The sequence below is a fragment of the Pithys albifrons genome, chromosome 14, assembly GCF_047495875.1.
Source record: "Pithys albifrons albifrons isolate INPA30051 chromosome 14, PitAlb_v1, whole genome shotgun sequence".
NCBI lineage: Eukaryota > Metazoa > Chordata > Aves > Passeriformes > Thamnophilidae > Pithys > Pithys albifrons.
In genome coordinates, this window is record NC_092471.1 from 8867173 (window position 1) to 8892985 (window position 25813).

Sequence of the window (25813 nt, forward strand, 5' to 3'; positions counted from 1 at the left end):
ATTGTATTTGCAGCCTGTTGAAAAAGTAAAGCCTCTAAGAAGATTCACTTTTTTCTTTGCCTTTCTTCTCTTGGGCAATTATGCTAATGATCTCTTTGACAAGTCACTGTTCACCTTGCTCAGCAACCCACTTCCAGAATGGCACATGGGTACCACATTTCAATTTACAAACTGATGCGAGTTTATCGTAGCTGCATAGTTAACAAAGGCACTAATTGTCAGAATAAATAAAGCCTCTAACAGGACAAATATTAAGTCCCTTAAAAAACCCTAACACAGAAATGAACATTACAAGCCCTTAGCAGGCAATTCAACAGTTAGAACATCAAAAAAAAGTCACTTCTCAGTGAAGAAAAGTTTATAAACTTGTCAGCCATCCTCAAACACTGTGTCTATCAGGAACACAGGCCTGGCAGGACGTGGAGGCTGTCACTTGCCAGGGCAGCAGAGCAATCAAGTGGTTTACATAGGAGGCTTTCCATTTGAGTTGAAAACATGGGACTGAGAGTGGAGAAAAGTTAAAAAATACATGCATTTATGGCACAGGCTGCAACATGCAGATCTGGGATGAGATTTCTTCAGACCTCCAACGCGTAACTTTAGGACATGTGGCCTTGGGATGCAAGGAGGCCACGGCACTGGGATGAGCTAACCCTCAGCCCCTGTGGAGCACTGTTGAGTGCAGGGAGGTTTCCAAGTGTGCACAGAAGTTTCCTTGCCAGGAGCCTCCCATTAGACTGGAGCCAGTCTGGAACCCACCAGTTTACTGAATCTAAGCCCCCAAGTCTCTCTGGCTTTTGGGACTCATACCTTTGAAAAGAACTATCTAGAACAGCAAAAAATAAGCAAACAAACAAAAAAATTACTAAAACCATAGCACAAACTTCAGATTGGACAGCCCTATGCCAGTCATTCACTTCTGCAGGGGAATTTGCTGCGTATGAGTTTAAAGCAAGAATTTAGTGATCACAGAGACACGCCAATATGTACACATCATCCTCAAATCAACATCTTCATGCCAACTTCTTGACAATCTAATGAGAAAGTCTAGAGGAAAATGTAAAACTTCTTCTGAATTTACAGTGATTTCATGGGGAACTGAATGGTAAGAAGATCTGCAAATTTATTTAGTCCAAAGTTGTGTTTCTCCAAAGTCTGCACAGTGGCAGATTGTAAAAGTTAGCTAAATTAATGTAGATATTATTGTGTCTTTGACTGTTTAAGTCCTAAATTTCCAAGACAAATTGATGAAAACTAGTATTGTCCATACAATAGGCTTTTTGATATTAAACCATTTAAATTGATTTGCTAAATGTACTTAAAAGCATTTTAACAGAACTTCAGTGTTATGAAAGTATGAGAGAATTGGTTTTCTATTAGCTGTCATGCAATAATTATTCTCTTACCCTGTCTTTTGAAAAACAGCAAAACTCTTAACCTGATAATCATCATCAACATACAGCCTAAAGAACAAAGGCATTACTGTTGGTTTCTGGATTATCTTACGTGTGTTGGAAGATACAGGTCATAGACAGATCCAGAGTCCACATCAATGGCGTGAAAGCCAACTAGTGAGCCATATATAACCTTTAATCTTTGTCCATTTTCAACTGTCAGGTCAACTGACAGTGGTTTGTGATGAAGTGAGGTAAAAGACTGGAAAACCAGAAAAATACAATATGTAACACATTAAAGCTGCTGGTTTACAGATCTACATATACGATCTTAAGAATTCTCAAAATTCAGAAGTTAGACAGCTATTTTTGTTAAATAGCAGGTTATATTTAAGGAGCTAAGTATCCATCATCCACTGAGTTGCAAGGACAGTTGGATAATTCACTTGTGGTTTGAAAAAGAAATCCAAATTCTAGAAATGGACTAGGCAAAAATTAGGCTGAGTACCATTTGTGTTCTATTTCTTCACCTTCTGAGGGAAATCAGCATCATTGTTGTGAATTCAAATGTACATTTTGGCACAGCACATGTGCTGCATTTGGCTGGGGTAGAGAGAAACAAGTTACTCACATCTAACTGTGACACTTTTATGCCTGCCATCTCCAAAGTGTGTCAAATGAGCTACATTTTCTTTAAAAGAATACTCATTTTATCTTTAACTAGAATAAATGTTATATAAAACAAAAAAAAAAAACCAAAAAGCAAAGAGTTGATGAGAGACAGCGAGACAGTTACACATTTGAACCACAGTGATTTTATTTTCACTTACCTTAAAAGCCATGAATTTGTGGTAAGGCTTTGGAGCCCAAGCATAAACCTCCACTGAATTTTTCAAAGCAATTACAAGGAATTTGATTCTCTCATATTTTACTGTAATACAAGAAGAACAATTCCTTAGATACCAGACAGACACTTAAATCAAAGACCACCTCATCACATGAAATAATTTCAATGGATTACTTGTAGAGGTAGACATTATCCAGCAAGGGAAACTAATGCATTCAAGGCATCAGTGTTTAATACCAACAGTGACAATACCTTGACTGAAAACCTATAGTTAATTTATTTTCAGTAGAGCCAAATGACTGTTGACAAGATTTTTATATTGCTTTTCATATAGCAATGAAAAAATAATAATAAATCTTATTAGTCAGAAAAAGAGGTCTTGACCCTGCAGCTAAGCCAACCTACTTGATTTTTTAAGAGTGAACACACTCCAACATTGCTGATCTGCCTAAGGACAGCCTATAAATACAATTCACTAGGACTTCAACTAGGTCCAGTTTCTTAGCAATTACTCCGGGCCAGGAGGTAAGCTGAAGAGGATACAGGTGGAAAACATCAGTCTGATTAAAACCTTAAGTAACTACAGAACAACTAAGCCACTGACTGAGCACAGATCATGGCTGGCACTCCCAGCTTCCAGCCATCACAGGAAATAGCCATAACACCATCTGGTAACTGCTGCAAGAAGAGATGCTACCCAGAGTGACAGGGAGCAAAGCATCTCCCATGTAAAACAAGGAGGCTTGAAAGAACTCAAGAGATACTCAGCCCAATGCAACCCTGGAACAAAGCTGAAGAAAAATGCTGCAGTCACAAGATGCAAAAGGAGGATGCTTATGTAGCTCTCCAAGTCAGAAACAGGAAACCTTACCAACTTTGTAGTGCACACAGCCTTCCAGGTCACCCACAGACACCCAGCCCTGCCGCTTCTCCACCTCTGGATCATTGCGCAGAATTTTATTCCTCAGCCATGACAAGTAATATACCCTCAGCTTATTCTTCTTCCCTAGGATTTGCAAAAAGGGACAGACAGAGCACTTTAACTCTCTGAATTACAACCTCTCCCCCACCTTACAAACTGCTAGAGCTTTGTGACCTTGAGGGCAGCAGGTCTTTGTGCCTTGCCAAGGTGAGAGAACAGTCCAGCGGCACTGAAGGAGAGCCCTGTGTGACGGGTACACACAGAGGGAACTGGTACGTGAGCAATCCCATGGCCTGTGCACTTGCCTTGTCACTCAAGCTTCATGCAACATTTTCACACCTGACTAAAATTCTTCCCTCAGGCCAAAGAACAGGTCTCTACACACACAAGTATTACCAGACAAAATTACACTATCTAACATTTACTGTGGAACACAGGCATGTCCTACAATGGCCATTTTGAATCAGCGATTCATTTAGTTCTAATTAACTGACAATCTTCATTAAAAGTACCTATTTTTCTTTTGGATGCCTTTCCAGGTGAGAATTATTTTGTCATCTTTCATCTCAATCAATTTTTTAATTTGCTTTAGTTCATAAGTACCTATTTTCAACAGCAGTCTGGGATCACACGTGAGTCTAAAGAGAAGGACTATGTCACATCAACCAGACCTGGCAGTATGGGACAAACAGCTCGCACCATTGCCCACCACAGTAAGCCTGGACTGGAGACAAGGAGCTGCCATTCCTTGCTGGAGCCACACCTCTGACCTTGGTATGTGCTGTGAATCCTCTGAGGCCTCTCTCAGCCACAGGGCGTACAAGCAGAGTCGCAGCAGAGGTGGAAGAACTTCAATTAACATTACTGGTGCTTTCGTAATACAGATCACTCTCATGTTACTGCTAATGTATCTTGTTGGACATGGCAGGTTATTTAACAATATGTTAACAGACAGATGGTCACCCACCACAGAAACAAACTGAGTGAGAAACTATTAACTTGCTGAGAATCAGGCCATTTTAGGAATGACATGCTTTGGACCTTCCAAAAACCATTTTGCACATTAACCAGGTAATAAATTGTTCCAAAGCCTCACTGGAATGAGAATATAAATGTTAAAAATTCAGGAGGGTTTTCTTATTAACAAGAATAACTATCCTGTGATTTTCTGAAAGAGAAAATTCCTCAACCTAGTTTATAACCTAATTCTTTTTAATTGCTTCCAACCCCAATGCAGGTCAGATAGTTTTAGACACTGAACTAACCTGATATAGTAATTAGCACATTGAGTCCTTCCAGAACATCCATTTGCTGGAATCGTCTCCTTGTAATCAATGTATAAACTCTTCCTTGCCCACTTCTGTCGAGCAGCCACAATCCATTCTCTGTTCCCACCAGTAAATTTACTCCTGTTGATACATGAAAAAAAATATTGCATAAGTCACTTAATCATTCAGAGGCCACTGAGCGTTCACTATTCTGAGAACTGATTCTTACTTAGTCTCACTTAATGGTACCGAATAATTTCTCTGTTGCTCTGTGGATGATCTCTCAGAAAAAAAGATCTCACCATTACAGTTTTTACCCAGCAGAACAGTTATATACCGATGGGACTTGAAGGTAGTTCTCCTGAAGTAAGTGGTGATTTAAACAAAAAGGAAAATGTTTTCTGAATTTGAACTTCTCAGGTTCAAAGGGAAAGTGCCTGTGATCAGTGCAGAAGTCTCAGTCCAGCAACACTACACTAATGACACAGGAGATCCAACTAAGTGATCTAAGGGTTCCTATCAATTATGAAAAAAATGCCAAACAACAAAAAAATTCCCCTTCAAACTCTCTTTCTGAATACAACACTCACAGCACTGAGGGACCAAACTCATGGGAAGAAGTGCTGCTGTTACAAGGAGGTCCAACCCTTGTATGAAAACAGTTTGAGTTTTGGAAGAATGCCTTCAGATGCTAAATTAAAGCAGTGAACCCATCTGAAATCCAAGTGCTACTAAGGAAGCAAAGACTCCAGTGGGTTTCTGACATCAGAGGATATAAAACATTGTGTTCAGCTGGAATGACAGCTACATTTCCTGATCAGCAGGTTCTAAAGACACGGCATAAGGTATCCTGCTGTAACAAGCACCCTCCTCCACTGGCAATGCTCTGACGAGTACCTGGTGCTCTTCAGCCTCAATGCACACTTAATTACAGACCCTGCCACACAATTCTGTTCTTAATTTAAAATCTTGGATTCCAACAAACACAGATTAGACAAAATCTATGAAACTATAAACTGGAAATCTACATTTGCTTTGGATAATATTCCATCTACTTCCTTCATTTGCCATTCCAGCCTCAAAAAGTGAGGAACAAAAGGCTGGGTGAGTCCCACAGAATATGTCTGCTCTTCTGAAGTAGAAAGATGGTCAAAACAACTCAAGAGTTCAGCTTGTGTGCAACTGGGACAAGGTGCACAGTTCATGAAGTGTGGTCTGACTACACTCATCTTGGTTTTACGCTATGTGAAGCTGAACCTGTAAAATGTGTGTAAATTTACACAACGATTTAGTGAGGTTCTGAATAAACAGTGATAGCAGGAAATAAGCCAAGCTTTTGGAAAGAGTGCTGCCTGACCTGCTTCATAATTTTGGAATACCTAACACACATGACAGTAGAAGGCTTCCAGTTTGGATTATTTCCACAGGGTCAGGGCTCAGTGTCATCAGCTGTACTCACGTGCAGCTCAGACAAGTGCAAGTGTCATGAGCTGCATATGCTGCTAAAAAAAACATTTGTGACTTTTGGCTCTTCCAGTGAGCACGGTTTCAGTTTGGTGCTCAGTCAAAACATTTTCTCACTCTGATGCACCAAGTCCTTTGCAACTGTAAGTCATCTGTTTGCCATCTCATTCCAGGAGGGCAGTGCCATGTGAGTGACGCAGGTAACTGTGCAGGGATCCGCTCCAGGACCCTCTGCCAGGAGAGGTGCAATACAACTGTGAAATCTGCCTGGCACACACTGCCAGCCTCTTCTGCTGCTGCCTTCCCTCTAAACACATGTCCAAGTCCTCCCAAGCTTACCCCACAAAGCAGCACAAAGGACCTCTGAGTTGAATTTCTTCTTGTATTTGCGGATTTCTGGGCTGTCGCTCTGTGGGCGGATATTCGTTGGGTTGACATTGACAACAGAGCCCTTCCTTGCATTTTCCCTCCTGACAGGCTCAGGTTTGGCACTAGATGCTGGAATGAAAGACATACACCATCATGAAAAATGTGAGTGGCTACAGCTCATATTTGACTTGTTTATGGCAGAATGAAAGTAACCCCAGAGGAGTGAGAAAACACCTTAAGAGCATTACATAGTCAGAGGAAAAAAAAATCTGGACAATTCTTTGGACATTTCTGAGAAAACACTGTGGTAACAGAGCAGCAGATTAGAGCAAGCCCCATCTGTAAGAAAAGCAGAAGCAGTACAATGAAAATTCATAGTAATGTGAAGCTTCAGTCTCAGGAGATTTTACTCAGTTTCCATTTCCAAGCAATAGGCCCCCCCTACCCCAGACAAAAAACAAACCCAGAAACCAGGAGTGATATTTTGTGTAAAGGCAAAGAGTACTCACGAGAACTACAGGAAGGTCCCACTGGACTGGTGGGAGGGGTGATTGGCAGAAGTCTGGGATCTATGAATGATGTAAATGATGTTGTGGACGATGTACTGCTCTTGGGAGGTGGGCTTTCAGCACACGGAGTCTGCAATGAAGAACAAGAGCTGCTTCAGGCAGACCCCTGACAGAGCTGTTTCCTGCCTCCAGTGACACACTTGTCCTCCAGAGCCTGTGCTCATCAGTGGTGTTAGAACCACTCTGACCTGCTGAGACTTGCTGCCCTGGCTCCTGCACTCCCCACATGATGCTTGGATGGGAAAAAGCCAGGGGCAATGAGCAGAGGTACACCAGAGTGCTGCAGTGTTGACATGGCAGGTGGAGGAGCAAAGGGTATGCATTCCATCTAATTTATCTCTCACCTTATTCAGAGGTTTGTTCTGGGGTTCCTGGCAAGTCAGTGGCACTTGTGGCGGGTTCACAGAAGAGTCTGTAATTTGGCTTTGCTGGAGGAGATCTGGCAGGAGATAGTTCTGGTTGTTTATGCTCCAAAGGCCTTCTTGGGTGCTGGAAATTTGTTTCCCTAAAATCTGATCCTGCACAAGAACACACAGTTAAACTCCATGTTTAGCAAATTTCCAGTGCAGTCTGTAACTCCTGTTAATTAGGATGATAAATATGAGCATATGGGGAGGGGTGCTCTGTGTGAGGGATCATATAAAGACAAACTCTAAGGAAAAATTAAATTAAAAAATTAAATACAAAAGAGTATGGCAAACACCTGAGCTTACAACATTGGTTTCCACTCCTTAAGTGCTCCACAAATACTCTTCATCTACACTACCTCAACCACAGGAAAAGAAGCAACTTCACCCTCAGAGACACAAAGTCAGATAACTTGCCTGAACATTACTGATCTGACCTCTATGTACTGCAAATAGAAGTAGGTACTACTTAGTTCTGGACCTGCATTTAGTTCAAAACCTCCTCAGCATTTACTTAATTTCTACTTTCCATATGCTGAATTAGGAAATTATTTCAGAAAGACAAAATTCAAGAGGATCCAGCATCAGCATTTCCAGTAAACTGATGTTTGGTTCTGCAGACCTCCTTACATCATCCCACCAGCTTCATGGAAATACTTGTGAACTATGTAAGGTACCAACTACACCAGCTCTGCCCCTGACAGTCAGAACTGACAGTCAGAAGTCACTTTCTGGGAATAGGTGGCTTGGAGTGTTGAGAGGCATACAGGACGTGTAAAGCAAGAGGGGTCCCAGATGGGGAGGGCAATGCAGAGATCAGTCAGGGTACCTGAACAGCTGAACACAGGGAGTGATGGGAGCCAAGTGCTACACTAGAAAATTCCTCTTGAATTTCACCAAAGCAAAAAGCACCAGCCAACTAAAGCAGCTTCTGGCTGGTTGAACTCAAGTCTGCATTGTACTGACTTTGATAAACAACCTACTGAAATCAAATCAGCTTTTCTGAATGCTGGCCAAAATAAGGGGAAAAAAAAGTAAGAAGATAATTATAAATAAGAGACACTTGCCTTTTAGAAGTCAAGTAATTAACTAGAAATCAAGTTGATGCTCTAAGTATTTTTTACATTTTAGACATAAACACTGAAACCAAAACATAGAAGTCAGTAGTTGACCTTAGGGAACCAAGCCAGTATGGGGCTTTTTTGTTCAGTTTTCAGTCACGTTCAGCTGAACTGAAAAAAACAAACCCCCATTTGAATCATTTGGGCAGTTTGGTACTGCCTAAACCACTTCAAAGCAGTTCATGCTGATGGGCCAGGGAAAGGGATCTTGGAGAAGTCATGGAGAGTCATAATGGCTGTGGCTGGTGAAAAGGAAGGAATGTATAGGAAGCTCCATGAGAGGGAGAGGACTGGAAGGCATCAGAGATTTGTGAAGAAAAGCATCAGTCATCTGCCTGTTCTCCTTCCTGCACTGTTCTCTCCAAACCCACCAGAAAATGTGACCTCAACTCTTTTGTATCCTCTCTCATCCTCAGTGTGGGCATCAAAGGTCCCATCCTTCTCCTTTCCCTCAAGCAGCCCATTTCCAATACCTGAAAATCAGGGGAAAGGAGAAACCCTGGGCTTGTTTTGCCACAAGATAAACACTGGTTTATGCCTTGTTTCTCATTCTTCCTCCAAAGGAGGGTCTTTTCACCTTGAGAGTGGTGGGACAAAGGCCAAATGGAACTCCTTCCTCAGTCAGGAAGGACACTACTCTGGTTTGAAGCTTAGAAATCACACCACAGGTAAAGAAAATTCCCTTTTAGTTCCTAGACATGCCACAGTTCACAACAGCAGCTCTGGGGAAAACACCAGTTTCACAGCAATTTATTTTCCTTATCTCTGAGGTGAGAGCACACTCAGTAATGTGTGAGAAGGGCTCTGATGCCAAGTACAAGTCTTATTACTGTAATTTTTTTGTTTGTTTTCAACCACAAAGAAAATTGTTCTGCTTTGTCTCTCTTCTTTTCTGTGCTAATATTTGTCACGGGGGAAAATCCACATGACTGGAAGCCTCTACTAGAAACTGCAGCTGAAAGGAACCACAACATGACATATGAGAACACAAGTATTTTTTCTAAGCCAGTAGGGAGAGATGAAGTGGTTTTCCCCTCTTCTGGTAATATTTTAAGTAGTAGGAGGTAGTTCTCTTTAAACTAGGACAAAAAAAGGGTCAAGATTTTTAAAAACAACAACAATACACACCACCAACAATCAACAGTATTGCTTTTTGCCTAGTCCCTTCACAAAAAACTTTGACATCAGAAACTACTACAGGTCAATAACGAGGACAAATAAAGAACTGCAATTTTGTAGCTTAATGTAAGCATTTTTACAGGAAGCACAAAACCTGAAACTACACATTTTATCCAAGGCTTATAGCTATAATTTGCAATAACAGAGCAGGACTTCAGAGTGAAAATACTGCTGAGAAGTAATGGATACAGTGTTTATCATGCACATTAATGAACTCTCCCCCCCACTGTACCCACTCCCTTGCAAATGGCCAAATTACCTTCTGTTCTGCGACAGTGCTTTGGGGTTTCAGTTCAATTCCATCTGGTACTCTCGTCCTTGAGAAGTCTGCGATTCTGCTGCTTAGCAGTTGCCTGGTAACAAACTCCAATTAATGAACAGAACTACTTCAGGGGGGGGAAAAAAGAGCCAAAAAATAAAAAACAAAAACAAAAAGATCACACATATCCATGCTCAAAAGTGAGCATAATTAACATTCACTAGTTACACTCATAGGTTCTTATACAAAAGGAAGCTGACTAGTCTGGATCTGCCTGAACGGATTTGAGCCTGAGGACCACTCACACACAGCAGGAAGCTCTTCCCACCTTGACAGATGGTACGACATCCAACATCCCTTCCTCTCCCTGCATTTCACCCATCATCTTTCAGACACTGCACAGCTCAGGCAAGAGAGGGCTGGTCCTTCAAGCTGTCATTTGAGAAGGGCCTACTCCAAAACTTTTGTCTCTCTTCATACAGCACCCTGTGGTGTGCAATTATGATCCACACTGCTCTCCAGAGAGAGCACCAGCTGCACCTGCAAGGGGCAGAGCCCCTACTCTGCCTTATGATGGTACTGGTGACCTCTCTGCCAGTGCCTACTGGGACAGGCGACACTGCAATTGCATACTGTGAATCAGTCCCTGAAACACAGATATCCTCACCTTATGTAAAAAAGCACAGAATATGTTGCCCAGTGCACACAGAGACAGAAAAAAGCAAGAGCTGCTTGACTGGCTGGGGACAAAAGCCCCCTGAGCCCAATATCCAATCTTCAACAGTGGCAAAAAGCTGATACCAAAAGAAAGAGTGAGAATAAGGCAAGTGTCTGTTGTGAATTCCCAGCACACCAGTGCTTTCTGTACAGCCTGAGGTATCTCAGCATTTTAAATTTTTTCACTCAAGGGGAACTGCCGGAAACTTCTGTAAGTGAGGTTCTGGCCCCATTTCTGTACAATTCCACCTCACATGATTTATTTATCCCACTTACTTATTTATATAAATTTCTTTTTACTGCAGTCCATTTAAGCCTATTAAAATTTTGCCTCCTTTCCAGTAATTATAAAACTGACTGGATTCAGAATATTTGTGTGAAGGGCTCTACAGTGCTACGTGCCAACTGGCAGCACACAGTAATGTGGGGTTTTATTTTTAAAAGATGCCCAATGGCATAATAAAGAAGGTTTGGTGAGAGAACAACCCATTTAAGATGGTTATGAAAGTGTAGAAGTTTTTGTGGTGCTTTTTTGTTGTTGTTTTTTTTTTTGTTTTGGATTGTCCCCCCTCTTCTACAGGAGAGGCAAATATTTGCATACTACATTTAAAGAGGAATAGCAAGATACGGAGTAGGATTAATGGTGAGTGCAAGGACCTGTTCTTATCAGGAAAGCAAGCAACAGCTTATCTTAAGTACTGTCAACCTTCATTTAGTAGGGGAGAAAGTAATTCCTAACCAAGCACACACCTGCACTCAATTTGTTCAAATGTCGGGAGGAAACAGCATTTGAAGAGCACAGAGAAGAAGCTGAACTACACAAATGAGTCCCAGGATGCTTCATGTTTTAGGGGAATTGTGAATACTGCAGGCATCAGAGGACGAAGCACTCTCAATAAAGTAGGAGAAATTAGCATCAATGGAATGGATGTGCTGTACAAGGTAAGATGCTTGATCATATACACCATTACTCATTCTTTAATACAAATACCTGGGGTGTGTAAGGAAGAATTCTGACTCATCTCACAGTAAATAAAAACAAGACCAATAGTTGTTTCACTGGTGAAAAACAGCCAGTTAGTCATGGCTTCCTCAGAAATGAGACATCTCAGGGCCATTAACAGGATTGCTCTTTCTCTTGCATATGTCTCAAGTGTAGTCCTACTACAGGAAAGCTGGAGTGTGGACATCAAATACTATTGTACAGACCAGGTAAGAACAGGAAAATACAGATTGTTTTCAGGAGCCATCTAAAACTTGGCCTAAAGTGTCTCAGCCAAGTCCACACAGAAATACTTCCACAGAGTGCAAGGAGCTTCAAATCCTCCAGTCACATGTTTGGAGAGCAAAAAACCTTCAAACCCTTCATTTCTCCAGAACATGCGAAGTTTCAACACTGGACACTCCTTTCACTCTCATCACTATCCTTTTTGCTATTTACATGGTAGCAATCAGGATGTATTTCCTAGTATCTATCTTTTACTATAAATAATGTTCAGCCAAGATGAAGTAACTTTTTAATAGCAAGATTATACTTTGGACTTTACAGAGGCTCTCACAGTGGCTGCGTGCACAGAAAGGCAAACCTGACAGGGAGCACCCTGCTAGTTTCATTTCTCCAGAGGACTCATGGATGTCACACACAGAGGAGATGCAAATAACACACGCAAGTTTCCAAAGGAAGTGACACCACTCCTTCAAATCATTACAGCATGCATGAATCACAACAATCTAACACTTACACAGCAAAGTCATTGCTACAGGGCAAATCCATATTTTTATGTAGAGTCTTTCTGAGGGGATGAATTCTATGACTTAAGAGTGAATAAAACTTTTTACATATAAGAATAAGGTGGTTTGGAGGAGGATTGGTAAGAAAATAAAGGTGTTACAGTAAATGACAGCTCTTTCAGGTGCACTGAATAAGCTACAAGATTTTTAACATTCTCCTCATCTCAGCTTTGAAAATAAACTTCTGAAATGCAAATCAGGAGCATATGCAGGCACAAAAACTCTACCTCTTCAGAGGTAAAGGACTGGTACCAGGCCAACAATGCTACAAATCTGGCCATCTCTGCCTGAAAACTGAAAAAACCACATGTGCAATTCTGTCAAGATGAGCAAGAGCCCCATCCCAGAGAGCTCTGTGGCCCTGGGATGCACTTCAAAGTAAATCTTAGAACTTGAATTAAACTGAAGTCTCTTTGTAAGAGAAGTAGAAGTTTCATTAGTCAATACTAAAAAATTAATCTGTTTGCTGTTCTTAACAGCAGTGCTGGCCAAGTAACCTCCTGACTCCCTCTCTCTTGGACTAGCAAGCTATTCCTGCTTCATTTCTTCTCAGCAGAATACACGTTTTGCATGACAGGTAGAACACCAAGAGATGTCAGTCAAAAAATCAACAAAAGAAATTGGAAAGCTAGAAAGACACAGTTCAGGTGAGATCAGCTTGGGACAAGTCACAGGATCAGCTGGAAACCACAGTAACTGTGCCAGATGTAAATATTAGAAATAAAGCAAGTTTTACAACACTATCATCCCTATTTATAAAAAGCACTAGTGAAGGAATCAGCTTTTCAGTGGTATTTATTTCTCCCTGAGTGAGCAGCCCATTTGAAAACAGGGATCATGTTTGCCTTGCTTTTTTCATTTCAACCTGTATTTGGCATGAATGATACAGTTTTCCTTCCCTCTCCTTTTTTACTTTCACTAATTCCATGTAAATGTGGATCAATGCGAAGTAATCCTATAAAAACACTACCCAGGATACTCAGTTAAAACTAGACATTTTCTCATTGTCCCAGGGCAGCAAGTCATCAAAGCTTATTACACTGCACACATCTGATGGAGCAAACATTTACCCCCAGGAGTTCATTACACTGTCATTAAATTGCTTAATTACAACTGACATAAATGACTGATAGTAACTTCAAAGGAGAGGTAGTATTTATGCATGCCAGATTTTTTTCTAGATATTTCTAAGTGTATTAAAAAAAGGAAGAAAATAACGATAATAAATCAAGCCAACCTTGTGCGATTCGTGTCATCTTCATCACTGCTGCTGCTGCTGCTGCTGCTGCCTTCATCACTTGAGGAGGAATAGTCTGCTGCTTTTAACAATGAGTTGGCACTGTCCTTCACCTTGGCAAAGGAGACTGGACTCTGAGTAAAGAAAACTCAGCTGAAGAACCCATTGCTAAACTGCATCTGCAATATTTTACTGTCCCAGCAAATATAGTTTTTGTCCCTTCCACATCAAAAAAGCCTTACTAGGAAACTGATGTTTTTGTTGGTCCATCAGAAGTGGGTATTTCACATTGGAAAGTGACCTGAGCCAAAACACCCAATTTTACTGAAAGCTAAAAGGTGACTAACTATCTCCATAGACAGACCCTCATTGAAACCCACGAACAAATCAAAAATATCAGTGGATTTAAAAGAACCTACTGCAATCTGGCTTGGATGAGAAACTTTTTCAACCTTCTTATGCAGCTGCAAGTGGTTCTGGGACAAAACGTTCTCCACCTTGGCTGGTCCTGGACTCCCTGAAGGTAAAAAAAATCCCAAATTTTAATTTTTTTTTAAAACGTATGTGCAGCAGAGTGAGTGAGGGGACCCATAAGACAATCACACAGAGCTACCACTCAAAGCACACACCAGCCTCAGCTGACAAACTTCTCCTTTCTCTTTGCTGCAAAGGGAAATCTTACTGCTTGTTTCCCAGTGGTTCTGGATGCTGCAGTATTATAAATTGATACTGGTGCAGTTTAGGAGTAGGACAAGCAAACCAAACCCTTGGCAACATCCTCCAGCCACAGCTCCATGGACTGAAAGGCAGCTTGCAAGGGAAAAAGGTGAGGGTATGCTAATCCTTCCTCTGATTCTCCTCTTGAGGGGAGACAGCTTATCATACCAGCAACTGTTGGCCACATTCCAGCACCAAAGGAACCATCCTCTGTACTCTTGTAACTGCAGACAGGGGGTCAGGAGAGGGTACAGGAGGCTGCATCCCCCTGCACACCTCTGTGAGCAAACAGATGTGCTGCCAAGCCTTCATAAAACTGTTGCACAAAAACAGTCTGAAGTGTCTGACTCTCTAAACCCAAGTGGGCTGAGAGGAAACAGGTGCACTAAACTCCACTCAAGTGCATGGCGCCAAGCTAAAAACAGAAGAGGATTCACCGTTTCCCATGGCAGCACAGGGAGAACCATTCCTCCCTTGGGGCACACTTGGAGCACCACTGCTCAGCTCGCCCTTCCACTCCACGTCGTGGGAATGTGGTTAATAACAGCCCTTGTCTCTGCCCAGAGAGCTGTCCCCTGCCACAGGCCAACTCTGCCCCAGGTGGCACCTCGTGGCACTTTGCCCACTGTCAGGTCCTAGCAGTAGGGAAGCTGTGGCACTGCTTCCCTCCCTGCTGGCATGGGGAGAAGCACAGCCAAAGCAATACACAAACAAGTGCAGAGGAGCTGGAGACCATCTGCACATGGTTAGGAGGGATGCTTGCAGGTAATTAAGCAAATCTTCCCTTATAATGTGGGCCCTGCACTGCCCACAAGCACTGGGAAAAGCAAAAGAAGCCTTGGAGACCTGCTGTTTGCACACAATTCCTGATTCAAGGGAAGGGAGGGAAAGTAGTTGTACGCTCACCCCACCCTGGAACACACTGGCAGCTCAATTACCTTGTTCAGCAGCTTCCCCCACGACTATTCCACTGGTACCTAGTGGACTCTTTGCAAGTTAAGAGGGGAGAACTTAAGCTCACACAAATTAAGATTTATATTTGGTGATTTAGATAGTTTTGTCACAATGGTTTTATGTCTTTATGCATTTTGCAAAGCTTTCAAAACTTAGAATTCCTTACTGGTCAATGAGCACCTAAGCAACTCAGCAGAAGTATTAGCTTTAAAGTATTTATAGCCCTTTCCTGTCCAATTCATTATCCCTGTAGGTTTGGGAATGCAACAAACTCTATCTGAAAATGCCATATGCCAGACCTAACTGTAATTTAATGACACTTAAGAACTCAAGGAGACAGTTTAAATCACAAGGGAGGTTTTCTATTCTTTCCATTGCTGGTGAGATTTTCATTTCCCTGTGCCAAAATAGCACAAGAGTTACATATCACGGGGATTTTGCAAAGTTGAGCTGGGCTGTTGCATATTGTTCAACTTTGTTATTCAAACACAAAATGACATAACAGCAAAAAGAAACAAAACCCAAGCAATTTAAAGTGTGCTTTGGTTTTCTCTTGAAGCAAAGCTTCCTATTCTGTGTAGTTACTGAAAGCAAAACTGGCTTGATTGTGTAAGTGTAATAAATAAGCAATTTGTTCTTCATTTATCAAGGGCTTACAAATTAACAATGTAAGCCTCAATATAAAAATAAATGACCTCAGAAGCTCACTGGGGTGGTTTCAGAACATTTTTAGCATCCACCCTGCCTCGAACCGGGTGTGCATGATTCCCAATATTTAGTAGTCAACCTGGATGCAAGGCATTACAGCACATCATGGCTTTGCAAGGAGCTACACAAGACACTGCCCTACAACTGACCCACAGAACACACCCTTAGGAATAGAAATGGAGGAACACAGCTGTCCACTTCTGCTCTGTGTCCCCAGCTCCCAGAATCTCAGGTCATGTCTCAAGAACCAGAGTCTCTACTGCAAAAAAACTGCACAATCATGAACAAGCCTGATGCGTCCTATGTCACTACGAGTGATATTGAAAGAGCTTACAAAGCTGTACTTTGCTTAAATTAGATGAGGTTTCCTCTTCCTTTTAAATTCTTTTGCCCTCTTTTTTTTAGTTTCACTATCGTTCCGCAAATAAAAGAATATTAGAGGACTATTTCATAAGGTGCTATACAGAGTCTTAGGCTTCCTTCAGTCAGTATTACAGTCCAGAAACATTAGTGTACATCAAATGCTCATCTGTATCATCTTATCAGTGCGCAAGGCAGAGAGCAGAACATGGTTATGCAGAATTTGCCAATGGGTGAACATTAGCATAGAGTTACAGCTGTATGCCTGAAATGTTGGCTTTGCTGAGTTTCAGTTGTGTCAGTAACGGCAACAGAAATTATTTTTTTAAAAAATTCTTAACTGAGATAGTTCAAGTTTTCCAAGTGAAAATATGTTCATAGTCACTTTTTGACTCAAAAGAGGAAGTGCTTATATTTTAGGAACATGGAACCATAAAATCCACAGGGCTTTCAAGAGCCTCTCACCAGCAGACATTGTTAAAAAGACATATCCCATTTGCAATCCCAAACTTGACAGCCTGCAGACCATTTCATGTGATAGGAGTACAGAACATTTTGAATGATGAATCTTTGACTTAGGAATCACCTGAGGTTGACCAGCTGCTCTGATGAGCTCCCATTTCCCACTGCTTGCTGCCAGGAGTGCTGCTGCTACTGTTTAGCTTCAGAGCATGTCCCACGGGGGATGAATGATGAGTGTTACTAAACAGAAAGACAAAAAGCAGATCAGACCATCTGAGTGCAGAAACACAGACTGAACAGAGCTCCAAGGCCACTGAATTGAGTTCCTTGGTGTTACAGCATATCATACTCCTGACCAAGGAAACTTTTATCTTCATTGCTCCTCCAAGTAGGGCTACCCAGTAGTGAGAGAAGAGGGTGGAGGGGACAGTTTCCTCTGGGCAGTCATCCTGAGAAATTACAGAGATTCCCAAGTAATTACAAAATATCCTTCTCTATGTATGTCTCCCTTGGACTCTTCAGATCTGTGTCACTCCTGATTCCAAAAATCTCATGGTTTTTAAGACTAAAGAAACCTGCTCCACTACTTTCCTAGAATATGCATCATCAGTCACTTATCAATGAAGAAAGGAATGTGTTGGACAGTCAAGACAGTGCCTCACCCAAAAACCCAGTCCCAGGAGCCACTCACTTGTAACACTGTTGATTATTTACATGTTTCTTTTCTGCTTTGCCTTCTATAATTCCCAAGTGGAGAACATTCAGGGCTTGATTTCACTTGAAAGTTATTTCAGATGATGTTTCTGACTCCGGCTCATCAGAAATGCTGCACGTTATATTGTTATTTCAGCTAAATCTACTTCACTTTCCAATCACTCCAACCCATTCTGTTCCCTGATTAGACATTCAGTGGGGGTGACCCTTTACTGCTGAGCTCTCTACATCCTTGGTCTTTTCTCCTGGGATATGAAAAAGTACACAAGCCTTAAGGGCAGACTGCCCAAATTGTCAAGATACATATACAGGCAGCATCTTCAAGATACTACCAGGCAAAACAAGCATCAAGCTATAATTAAAAGTGCCTACAAAGGGAGTTGGGGCCAGACCCTCTCTCACCAAAGCATCCAGACACCCCTTTGAAACCAATGGTACTGGCATTGATGCAGAGTACTTGCAAGAGCATCCAGGCAGACCTGACCAGCACCACTCCATCTGGAGATCATCAATGTTGACAGGCCAGGATTTCAGGTAACCTGCACCTTCTGCAGCCTCTCTCTCTCATGTGAGTGCAAAGTCCAGCATCACCAAAGCACAAGAAGTTCAATGACAGTATAATGTGCCGCGTGTTAACTGGGAAATAGATACACAGCTGGCGTGCAACTCAGGCATGCCAAAGAGGCTGAGTCAAGGGAAACAACTCACTGCAGTATTTTTTACAGATGGGACAGGTCTTATATGTTAAAATACTGCTTTTCAGCAGAAGACAGAACTACTTTGTATGAAAAGGAGATCCACAAGAGGCTTGTTTCTCTTTAAATTGTTTATGTTAATCATTAAAAAGAAGCTAGTTTAGACACTTCCTTCAGGTTTCAGATCAGGAAGTTTGGCTGCTATTTTTGTGGACAAACTGACTCAAAAGACAAAACAATTGTAACTGCTATGAAATGAGGTCTGAATCTATGTCAGTTTTGGTGCTACTGAGATTATGGCTTTGTTTTTAATCAATTGGCTTTAGTTTTCCTATTGACAGTAAAGCAGCATTTGCATAAGCACAAAACACTTAAGAGCTTACCTTGAAAGGCATCTCTGATGGCCAGACTGATCCCTGCCATAAAACTTTGAGGTTGTCCTTTCTGGAACCTTAAGGATTTAATGAAATGTTTTAAGGTGACTACTAATAGTTTAGATTCAGTTAATTAACCTAATGCTTACCCTGTGTCAATGGAAAACTAAGACTAACCAACAAAAAAGAACAATGCTGCAGTGGGATCTTTGGAGAGGTCTTCCATGGTATCAGCTCAGGAAGCTGCAAGTCAGCTCCAAGCCTCTGCAGTCAGAAAGAGGTTTGTACCTTTTCTTAGAGTCAACACCATTCCTGGTCAGTACTTAAAGCAGACAGTGAAATGCATCTGAATCACTGAATGCAGCTTTCCACAGGTGGTGAGTTACCTTATGTTGCTACCACAGGCTGGGGAATAAGAGATACACACGTCTCCCAAGTGCAAAATAACAAAATGAATACAGAAATGCACACAGGCACCCTCACTCAAATATTCTTGTACTTGTTTTTAGAAATTCTGTCAGAAATACACCTTCACCTCAATTACACAAACTGATAAGCTTTTTTGCAGCAAGCCAGATTTTTCAGAGAAAGGGCAGCCACAAACACCTGGTCTAACAAAAGAGGTGTATCTGCATTCACAGATCCTGCAGACAAACCCACAACACTGACCTGCTTCTGAATCCACATCTTCTTTTCTCCATTACTGAGACCCAGTTAACATACAAGCAGTGAAATTTTCAGGGTTTCATGAAGAGGATGGACAGGGAACTCAGTGGAGTGCTATTAACCACTGACAGTGTCAAACACCCGTGTTTCACATACCTTTGGGGGCTGCTCTTCGTTTTGACTGACACTCCAGAACACATCATCCTGCACAGGGCTGAGTGGTGCTGTCACCATGTCTGACAGTGAACTGCTGTGGTACACGTCCTTACTAGCCCGGAAATTTTCACACTTGAAACAAAGAAAAACCATGCAAGATTGTACGTCCCTACTTATGTAACTGGTCCCAATCTCAACAGATATCAGTGGTTCTGTTTGTGAGATCAAATTTTTAGTAAATGTACAAGGAGGATTGTGTTTGGATATAGCCCTACTCACCTTGTTCACTGTGAAGTTAGTTATTCATTTCCAGCAGGTTAGCATGTTAGGCACAAATATTTCGTAAGGTGAAGGGTACAATAAAAAGAAATAGTAAACAAATCTATGCTGTATATATCTATATATGTATATATCTACCTTTCTTCAATCTATGGAGAAGCAAATAGGTCACTGGCACTGCACAGAGAACTGGTTACCTGGACGATGCAAAAATTACTGTAGAATGTATTTCACTCCAGCCTGACCAGTGCTTCCATTGCAGACTTTAGACAGTCTAGTCACTGGGGGAACCCACTTCCCCTAACACTGATGTTGACTTCCAAATTAGTCTTTTCAAGCCCACCATCAGTCTAGAGCCAATGGAGACAAACTGCCAGCTGGAAGCACTTTCAGATGCTCCCGTGGTTATTCAGGGGCCCTGGATTTCCCCCACAACAAAGTTTTCAATTACTTGAAAAAAAGTAAAAAGATCAAACTTGATAATGCAGAGAGAAAGAATGAAACTGTGCTCAGACTACACTTCATGGGTGGTCAAGTCCAGGTGATCCCACTGTGACCACCTGTGTTTAAAGGATCTCTTCAAAGGTTTCAAATTAGAGCATTAGGATAGCAAAACCCCCAATCATGGCACAGGAAAGGGAAGGAATCAAATTACTTCCTTACAAAGTTTTCACTCCAAGGGAACAAGAAGTTAAGCATTGTAAAACTCAAGCTAAAATATTCAACATTTGATCCTCTGAATTTAAAAGAAAGAGTGAAAAACAAAAAAAAGGAGACAGAAAAGAAGAAAGGTCCCTTAAATTCTACACAGTGGTGATCCACTACACTGGCATCTTCCAAACGGAAAGAAACACAAAGGCAAACATGTCAACTGAGTGTCCCGCCTCCCTGAAATGAGAAATCCTCTTGGACACAAGACCAAAACAGAACACATGGAAACTCTGTGTGAGCTGGGCCTGTCTGCAGGGATTGCTGTGCTAGAACCAATCTAATGTTACAGAAATAGAAAAGGTATTAGAGAAATGCCTGAAGCTACACCACCTTGTCAGATCTCCCATCCAAAGCCAGATCAGGGCTCTCTGGAAGGCACCATGGAAAAACCATCATTCCCAACACTTCGAGGCCTAAGAATGAGGTTTGCAACTTTTGTCTGAGTCAAAGTTCAAACTCATGTCCCAACTGGGTTACTGCAACTGTGGCTGCAGTTCAGTTTCCCCAAGGAATGACTAAGATGAGTATCAATTTATCATCAGCCCAAGTCTATAAAATTCTCCAGTTCCCCCATATTGAAAAGTAAAACAGAGTAACTGAGAACCTCACACAGCATTTCAAGGAGATAAAATGATGACAAACTCCCTATAACTGTACAAAACTAATTATTTCATGGGAACAATGTTCAACATCAATCAAATATTGACATGTGGTAATTCTGAAACTCGTTAAAGGTGCCAAAGATGTCTCATCACAACCTCCCAGACCAGTATGGCAAAGTCACTTATCAAAAACCAGTTCTGAGAAGTTTACTTAGTTAAATATTCAGGTGCTTTTCCTGCCTTTTTGGGACAGTATGTTCTGTTGACTCCCTTTACAGAAAATAGCTTTTTCAGCAGCGGTAACATCTCATAATCTATGTCCTTTTATTTTGTCAAAATTACCTTTTTGTCCAACATGATTGTCACTAATAACAGTTTTTAGTTAACTGGAATTACTTGAGCAGCAATTGAAGTGATTCATCGTGGGTACAGGAACAGGTTTGATAGCAAGTGTATTATTATCAGAATATAGGAGGATTTTTTTTCCTTGTCACCTTCTCAACAAGATACATGCATTTCCTTCTAAATTCCAGCTTCTGAGTCCTGGAGACTATCAGAAAATTATTTGTACTTAAAAGCATGGATGAGCTTTGCTGAATCATGATATAAGTAACTGAGTGAATCCAAACTCTGCAGATGGTGCCCACATAGCTTCTTTGGGCAGAGAGAGAGAGCAGTACACCAGTTCAATGTAGAGCCAAGAAGAGACACCTGCTTCCACAGCAAGCCAAAAACATCTCAGACAGCCCCCAAAATCACAGTGTTTGATATTCCTCTTAAGTTTTACAGATAAAATAATTTGTATAGGGGAAAAAAATTAAAAGTCTTGCCTAACAATGATTCTAAAATACCAAGATCTGAACCTTAAACTGTTTTTAAGTAATACTGAAAGAACAACAGCTTTCCTCATGCACAGAAAGCAGTAGTAGAGAAAGTGTTACCTACTGTGTGTCTTCAAACCATTAAGCAACACAAAACAGAGCTAAGGAAAAGACCCTCTGATCCCTGAAAGGATAACATAAAGTGATGTAACACAAAAGACTCATTACCAGAGTTAGTTCAAAAATACTTAGATGCAAAAGTTTAAAAAGACAGGCTGCACTGCTTTTTGGAGGATGACCAAGCTACTAATTTGAACCAAATCTACATTATTGAGGAGATAGATAAAGTGCAAGTGCTGTTACAAAACAGCATAAGGAAAAAGAGTTTCTTAAACTTCTCAGCAGATGTGCTCTGGGATACCAGGAGAGCTCAAGACTTTACGCACAACTGCTTCTTGTAGTATTGTTAGCCACCACCTTCTGATTGAGCCACATCACTCCAGACAACAGAGGAGACCTACCTAGCAAATCCTAGAGGAAAACCAGAGTCAATTGAAAAATGGATTTTGTTTCAGATGTGAGCTAAATTCTTTCTCTAGCCAGGCGGCAGGAGATGCTGGGCAGAGGAACAGACTCAGTGACTTTGTTCAAGAAGCCTCTGCAAAATTCTGCAGGCAGCCCAAAGTGGCTCACCCCAAACCACCACAGCCAGAGAGCCAAATCTGCCACTGTAGTGTAGGAAACACAGAACTGGTACAAAATAGGTGGAAATGGTATACTCTGAACAAGTAACATCTCACATTTCCCTTAGCAGACAGACAGGATAGAAGACACTGAGACATCATGCTCCTTGCACCTCAGGGGCTGTGTTAAGTTTTCTACTGAAATAATTCTGAGAGAGATTTGGCCTACAAGGATGTGCCACAGGATCTCACAGAAAATAATAAGTCATTTTTGTCTGAGCAGAGCAGTAATGACAGATGATCCCTTCCTGACAAACCTGGCTGGAAGTTCTTCAGTGCAGCATCTGTGATGAACTCAGCTTGCATTTTAACTCCACAGTTCACTTTTATTTTAAATCAACAAGGCATCCACCTACTGAACTTCACAAGTATATTGCCATGAGTCTTTTAATCTCCACATGACTAACTGGCCCATCACTCCTATTGCCTCAACACTTCCTACAGTTCATGCAGGCAGCATATCCAAACATGCCATTATTAACATCAACAGCTGCTCCTAACCAGCAAAGGGAAAGACAACCCTGCAGAGGATTTATAAATTAGCCACTGATGTTCACCTGGTCTCCATGCAAATACAGCAGGTGAAGGTCACAGAATGGCTTCTCCCTGTCCACAGGGGCTGTCAGCTGGAACTGTGCCTTGTGAGCAGCCAACAGGGCAGCTCCCAGCAGGGAGTGAAATCACATGGCAACAACTGCACACCACTTGCTGCTATTATCCTTAAGTAACACCATCACTATAAAGAGCATAAAATTTTTATAGTGCAGTTTCCATCACGAAATGTGAAAGAGGTTGGTAAATACTGCTTCATTCCTCACTACTCCTCTAGGCAGCTGGGAGAGGTGCTACCAACAGGAAGCCACTGACAGCGTGCAAAGGAATGATCTACTTGTCGCAGGTGAACAGCCAACCTAGAATGTAGCTCCTCTCACCCCAGGAGTGGCACCTCAGCAAGGCAGGACTGTCCTCTGTACAGCCACTGAGCTCCAGCAGAATCCCAAATGCCCTGTAATAAACTGTGGATGCTCCCACTGCTATTACTACAGGGCTGAAATATTTCCCTCAGGGAAGCTGCCAGCCTCTACCCAAGGCTAAGATACAAATGTCCTTCTTGTAGACCTTGCAACAGCTCTCCAGTGATTTGATGCTACAAGCCAGACCATCAACTTAGCCCACTTACAATACCTGTGACTTGAAACAACAAACAGGTCCTGGAAAAAAAGGATGTGAGAAGATACACATAAATATTTTTCCAGGTAAAATCTATCAGGTGAAATGAGGACTTTCTGCTCACAACATCTGTCTGTGGTGATTTTTCCATCATCACCAAACAGCAGCCTTGAACAGGAAAGGCACAGGGAGGCTTTGACTTAGAGACACTAACAGCCAGCTGTTATCTGCCTCCCAGGCTCCACAGACTTGCTCGAGGGCACAAATCAAAGCAGAAGGATCAGGGAGAGCCGCTTCCCCATATCCTGCTGGTGATTTTCAACCATCCTGACCTCTGCTGGAAAAGCAGAGGGGAGCTGTAAGCAATCCAGAAGATCCTGGAATGCAAGGAGAACAACTTTTTAAGTCAGGTAATAGCCATCCCTACCAGGGGGGATGTGACACTGGACCTCAGGGTCACCAATATAAAGCTGCTAATTGGTGACATCAAGATTGGAGGCAGCCAGGGCTGCAGTGACCAGGCACTGGTGGAGTTGCAGTCCTGAGGGAATATAGCTCAGGCAAAGAGTAAAGTCAGGATCTTGAATTTCAGGAAAGCAAAGAAGAAATTGTTTACAATGAGGGTGGTGCAACACTAGGAAAGGTTGCCTAGAGAGGCTGTAGATGCCCCATCTCTGGAAACATTCAAGGCCAGGCTGGATAGGGCTCTGAGAAACCTGATCGAGTTGAAGGTGTTCCTGCTCATGGCAGGGTGTTGGACTAAATGACCCTTAGACGTCACTTCTAACTTAAATCATCCTGTGATTCTAGAATCTTTCATGTAGGATGTTCACCTGAAACTCAAGCCAAGCAAAATTCCTGTTGTCAGCAACCTAATCTCATGGTAAAACCCCACAATAGCCTCAAAGACATACACGGGTCCACCCTGCTGCTTGGGCTCAGCAGTGAGGCAGCTCCACATGCTCTGAAACCAACTGAGCTGAAACTAACAACACACCCTCCTCTGCAGTCTCATCTTCCCCCTCTGACTCCAAGATCCAACACAGAAGGAGATAAGGCCACAAGATGCCACAGCAGCACACAAACAATGCTCAAGCCTGATCTGAATGCCACTCTGCTGTGGGCACCACCAGCTAAATCCTACAGAAGCAACTGGAGAGATGGATCAGAAGCTGTACATCCATCCATCCAGGAGTTTAGCAGAAAGTGAGAGCTGCCAAGAATAAGACAAGTGCTATGACTGTATGTCCTCTCTGAGGGGATGAATGAATGCACAACTGAAGTGTTGTGTAAAATGTAGAGGCAGTAAGATTATTCCTGCATGTTTTCAAAGCAAGTGGAGATATCCAGCCTAAGTGAGCTCTGCTCACACTTGGAGTGATTTATTCAATTCCTACTTGCTGTTTTGTTTTGATTTTGCTAACACATGCTAACAGTCCTTCCATAAGAGACTGGAGAGTAAAACCCTGCAATCTAAGCTAGTGACTTCATCATCCACTGTGAGAGAGTAGGACGTTGAAAGGAAGGAACATTTTTGGGCACACGGAGAGAACCCTGAATCACTTCTCCCAGAACTGGTAGAAACAGCAGGAGTTAAAATGTTTTGAGAGAAGGATACCAAAGGAGAGCTTCATCAGAGTGCTTTCACTGCATCAGTACTGTTTAGATGCCACTTCTACCTCTAATACTTAAGTTTTTAAAGTCACAGACTTTCTGGGCTGTATCCACAGCAAAATCTGACTCTGCATTGCTCTTACTGCATCTCCATATACTTCTAGATTATTTCATAAGCTCACTAAAAATCTTGCTTTTTTCCATGGTTTCACTAACAAAAATTCTACCTTTGGACATGTTTTGCAAAGTGCCACACACATTTATGGCACCACGTAAATAATACATCATCCAGGGACTGCAACTGTGCAGTCATCCAGGCTTTCTGTGAAACATCCAAGAGGAGTATCATGGAACCAGCAATCAGGCATCAAGTATATAAAAATAACTGTTATCTAACCCTGACCTGCAGTGCTTGAGTGTAATTCCACACAGAACTTAGTGCAATGGTGTCACCAAAAAAGCTTCCAAGCTGGTTTGCACAGTCCTCAGTCACTTGTGCCAGGAATGAAGAGAATCAGTTTTC

The 25813-nt window shown here is 41.9% G+C and overlaps 1 protein-coding gene across 3 annotated transcripts in view; it reads right to left on the minus strand.

Moving 5' to 3' along the window:
- Positions 1-25813, minus strand: part of NRK (Nik related kinase) — a 92184-nt gene that overhangs the window by 12684 nt on the left and 53687 nt on the right. For 2 of the 3 annotated variants that reach the window (XM_071569635.1, XM_071569633.1), the window contains exons 16-28: positions 19351-19482; positions 18538-18605; positions 16870-16985; positions 13964-14061; positions 13545-13678; positions 9800-9893; positions 7178-7351; positions 6774-6903; positions 6235-6393; positions 4429-4572; positions 3113-3247; positions 2225-2325; positions 1507-1656 (exon numbers count right to left, since the gene is read on the minus strand). In XM_071569635.1, coding sequence (XP_071425736.1) covers positions 1507-1656; positions 2225-2325; positions 3113-3247; positions 4429-4572; positions 6235-6393; positions 6774-6903; positions 7178-7351; positions 9800-9893; positions 13545-13678; positions 13964-14061; positions 16870-16985; positions 18538-18605; positions 19351-19482 — 1635 coding nt within the window. The remainder of the gene's footprint in view (positions 1-1506; positions 1657-2224; positions 2326-3112; positions 3248-4428; positions 4573-6234; positions 6394-6773; positions 6904-7177; positions 7352-9799; positions 9894-13544; positions 13679-13963; positions 14062-16869; positions 16986-18537; positions 18606-19350; positions 19483-25813) is intronic. The other variant, XM_071569636.1, reaches the window with a different exon arrangement.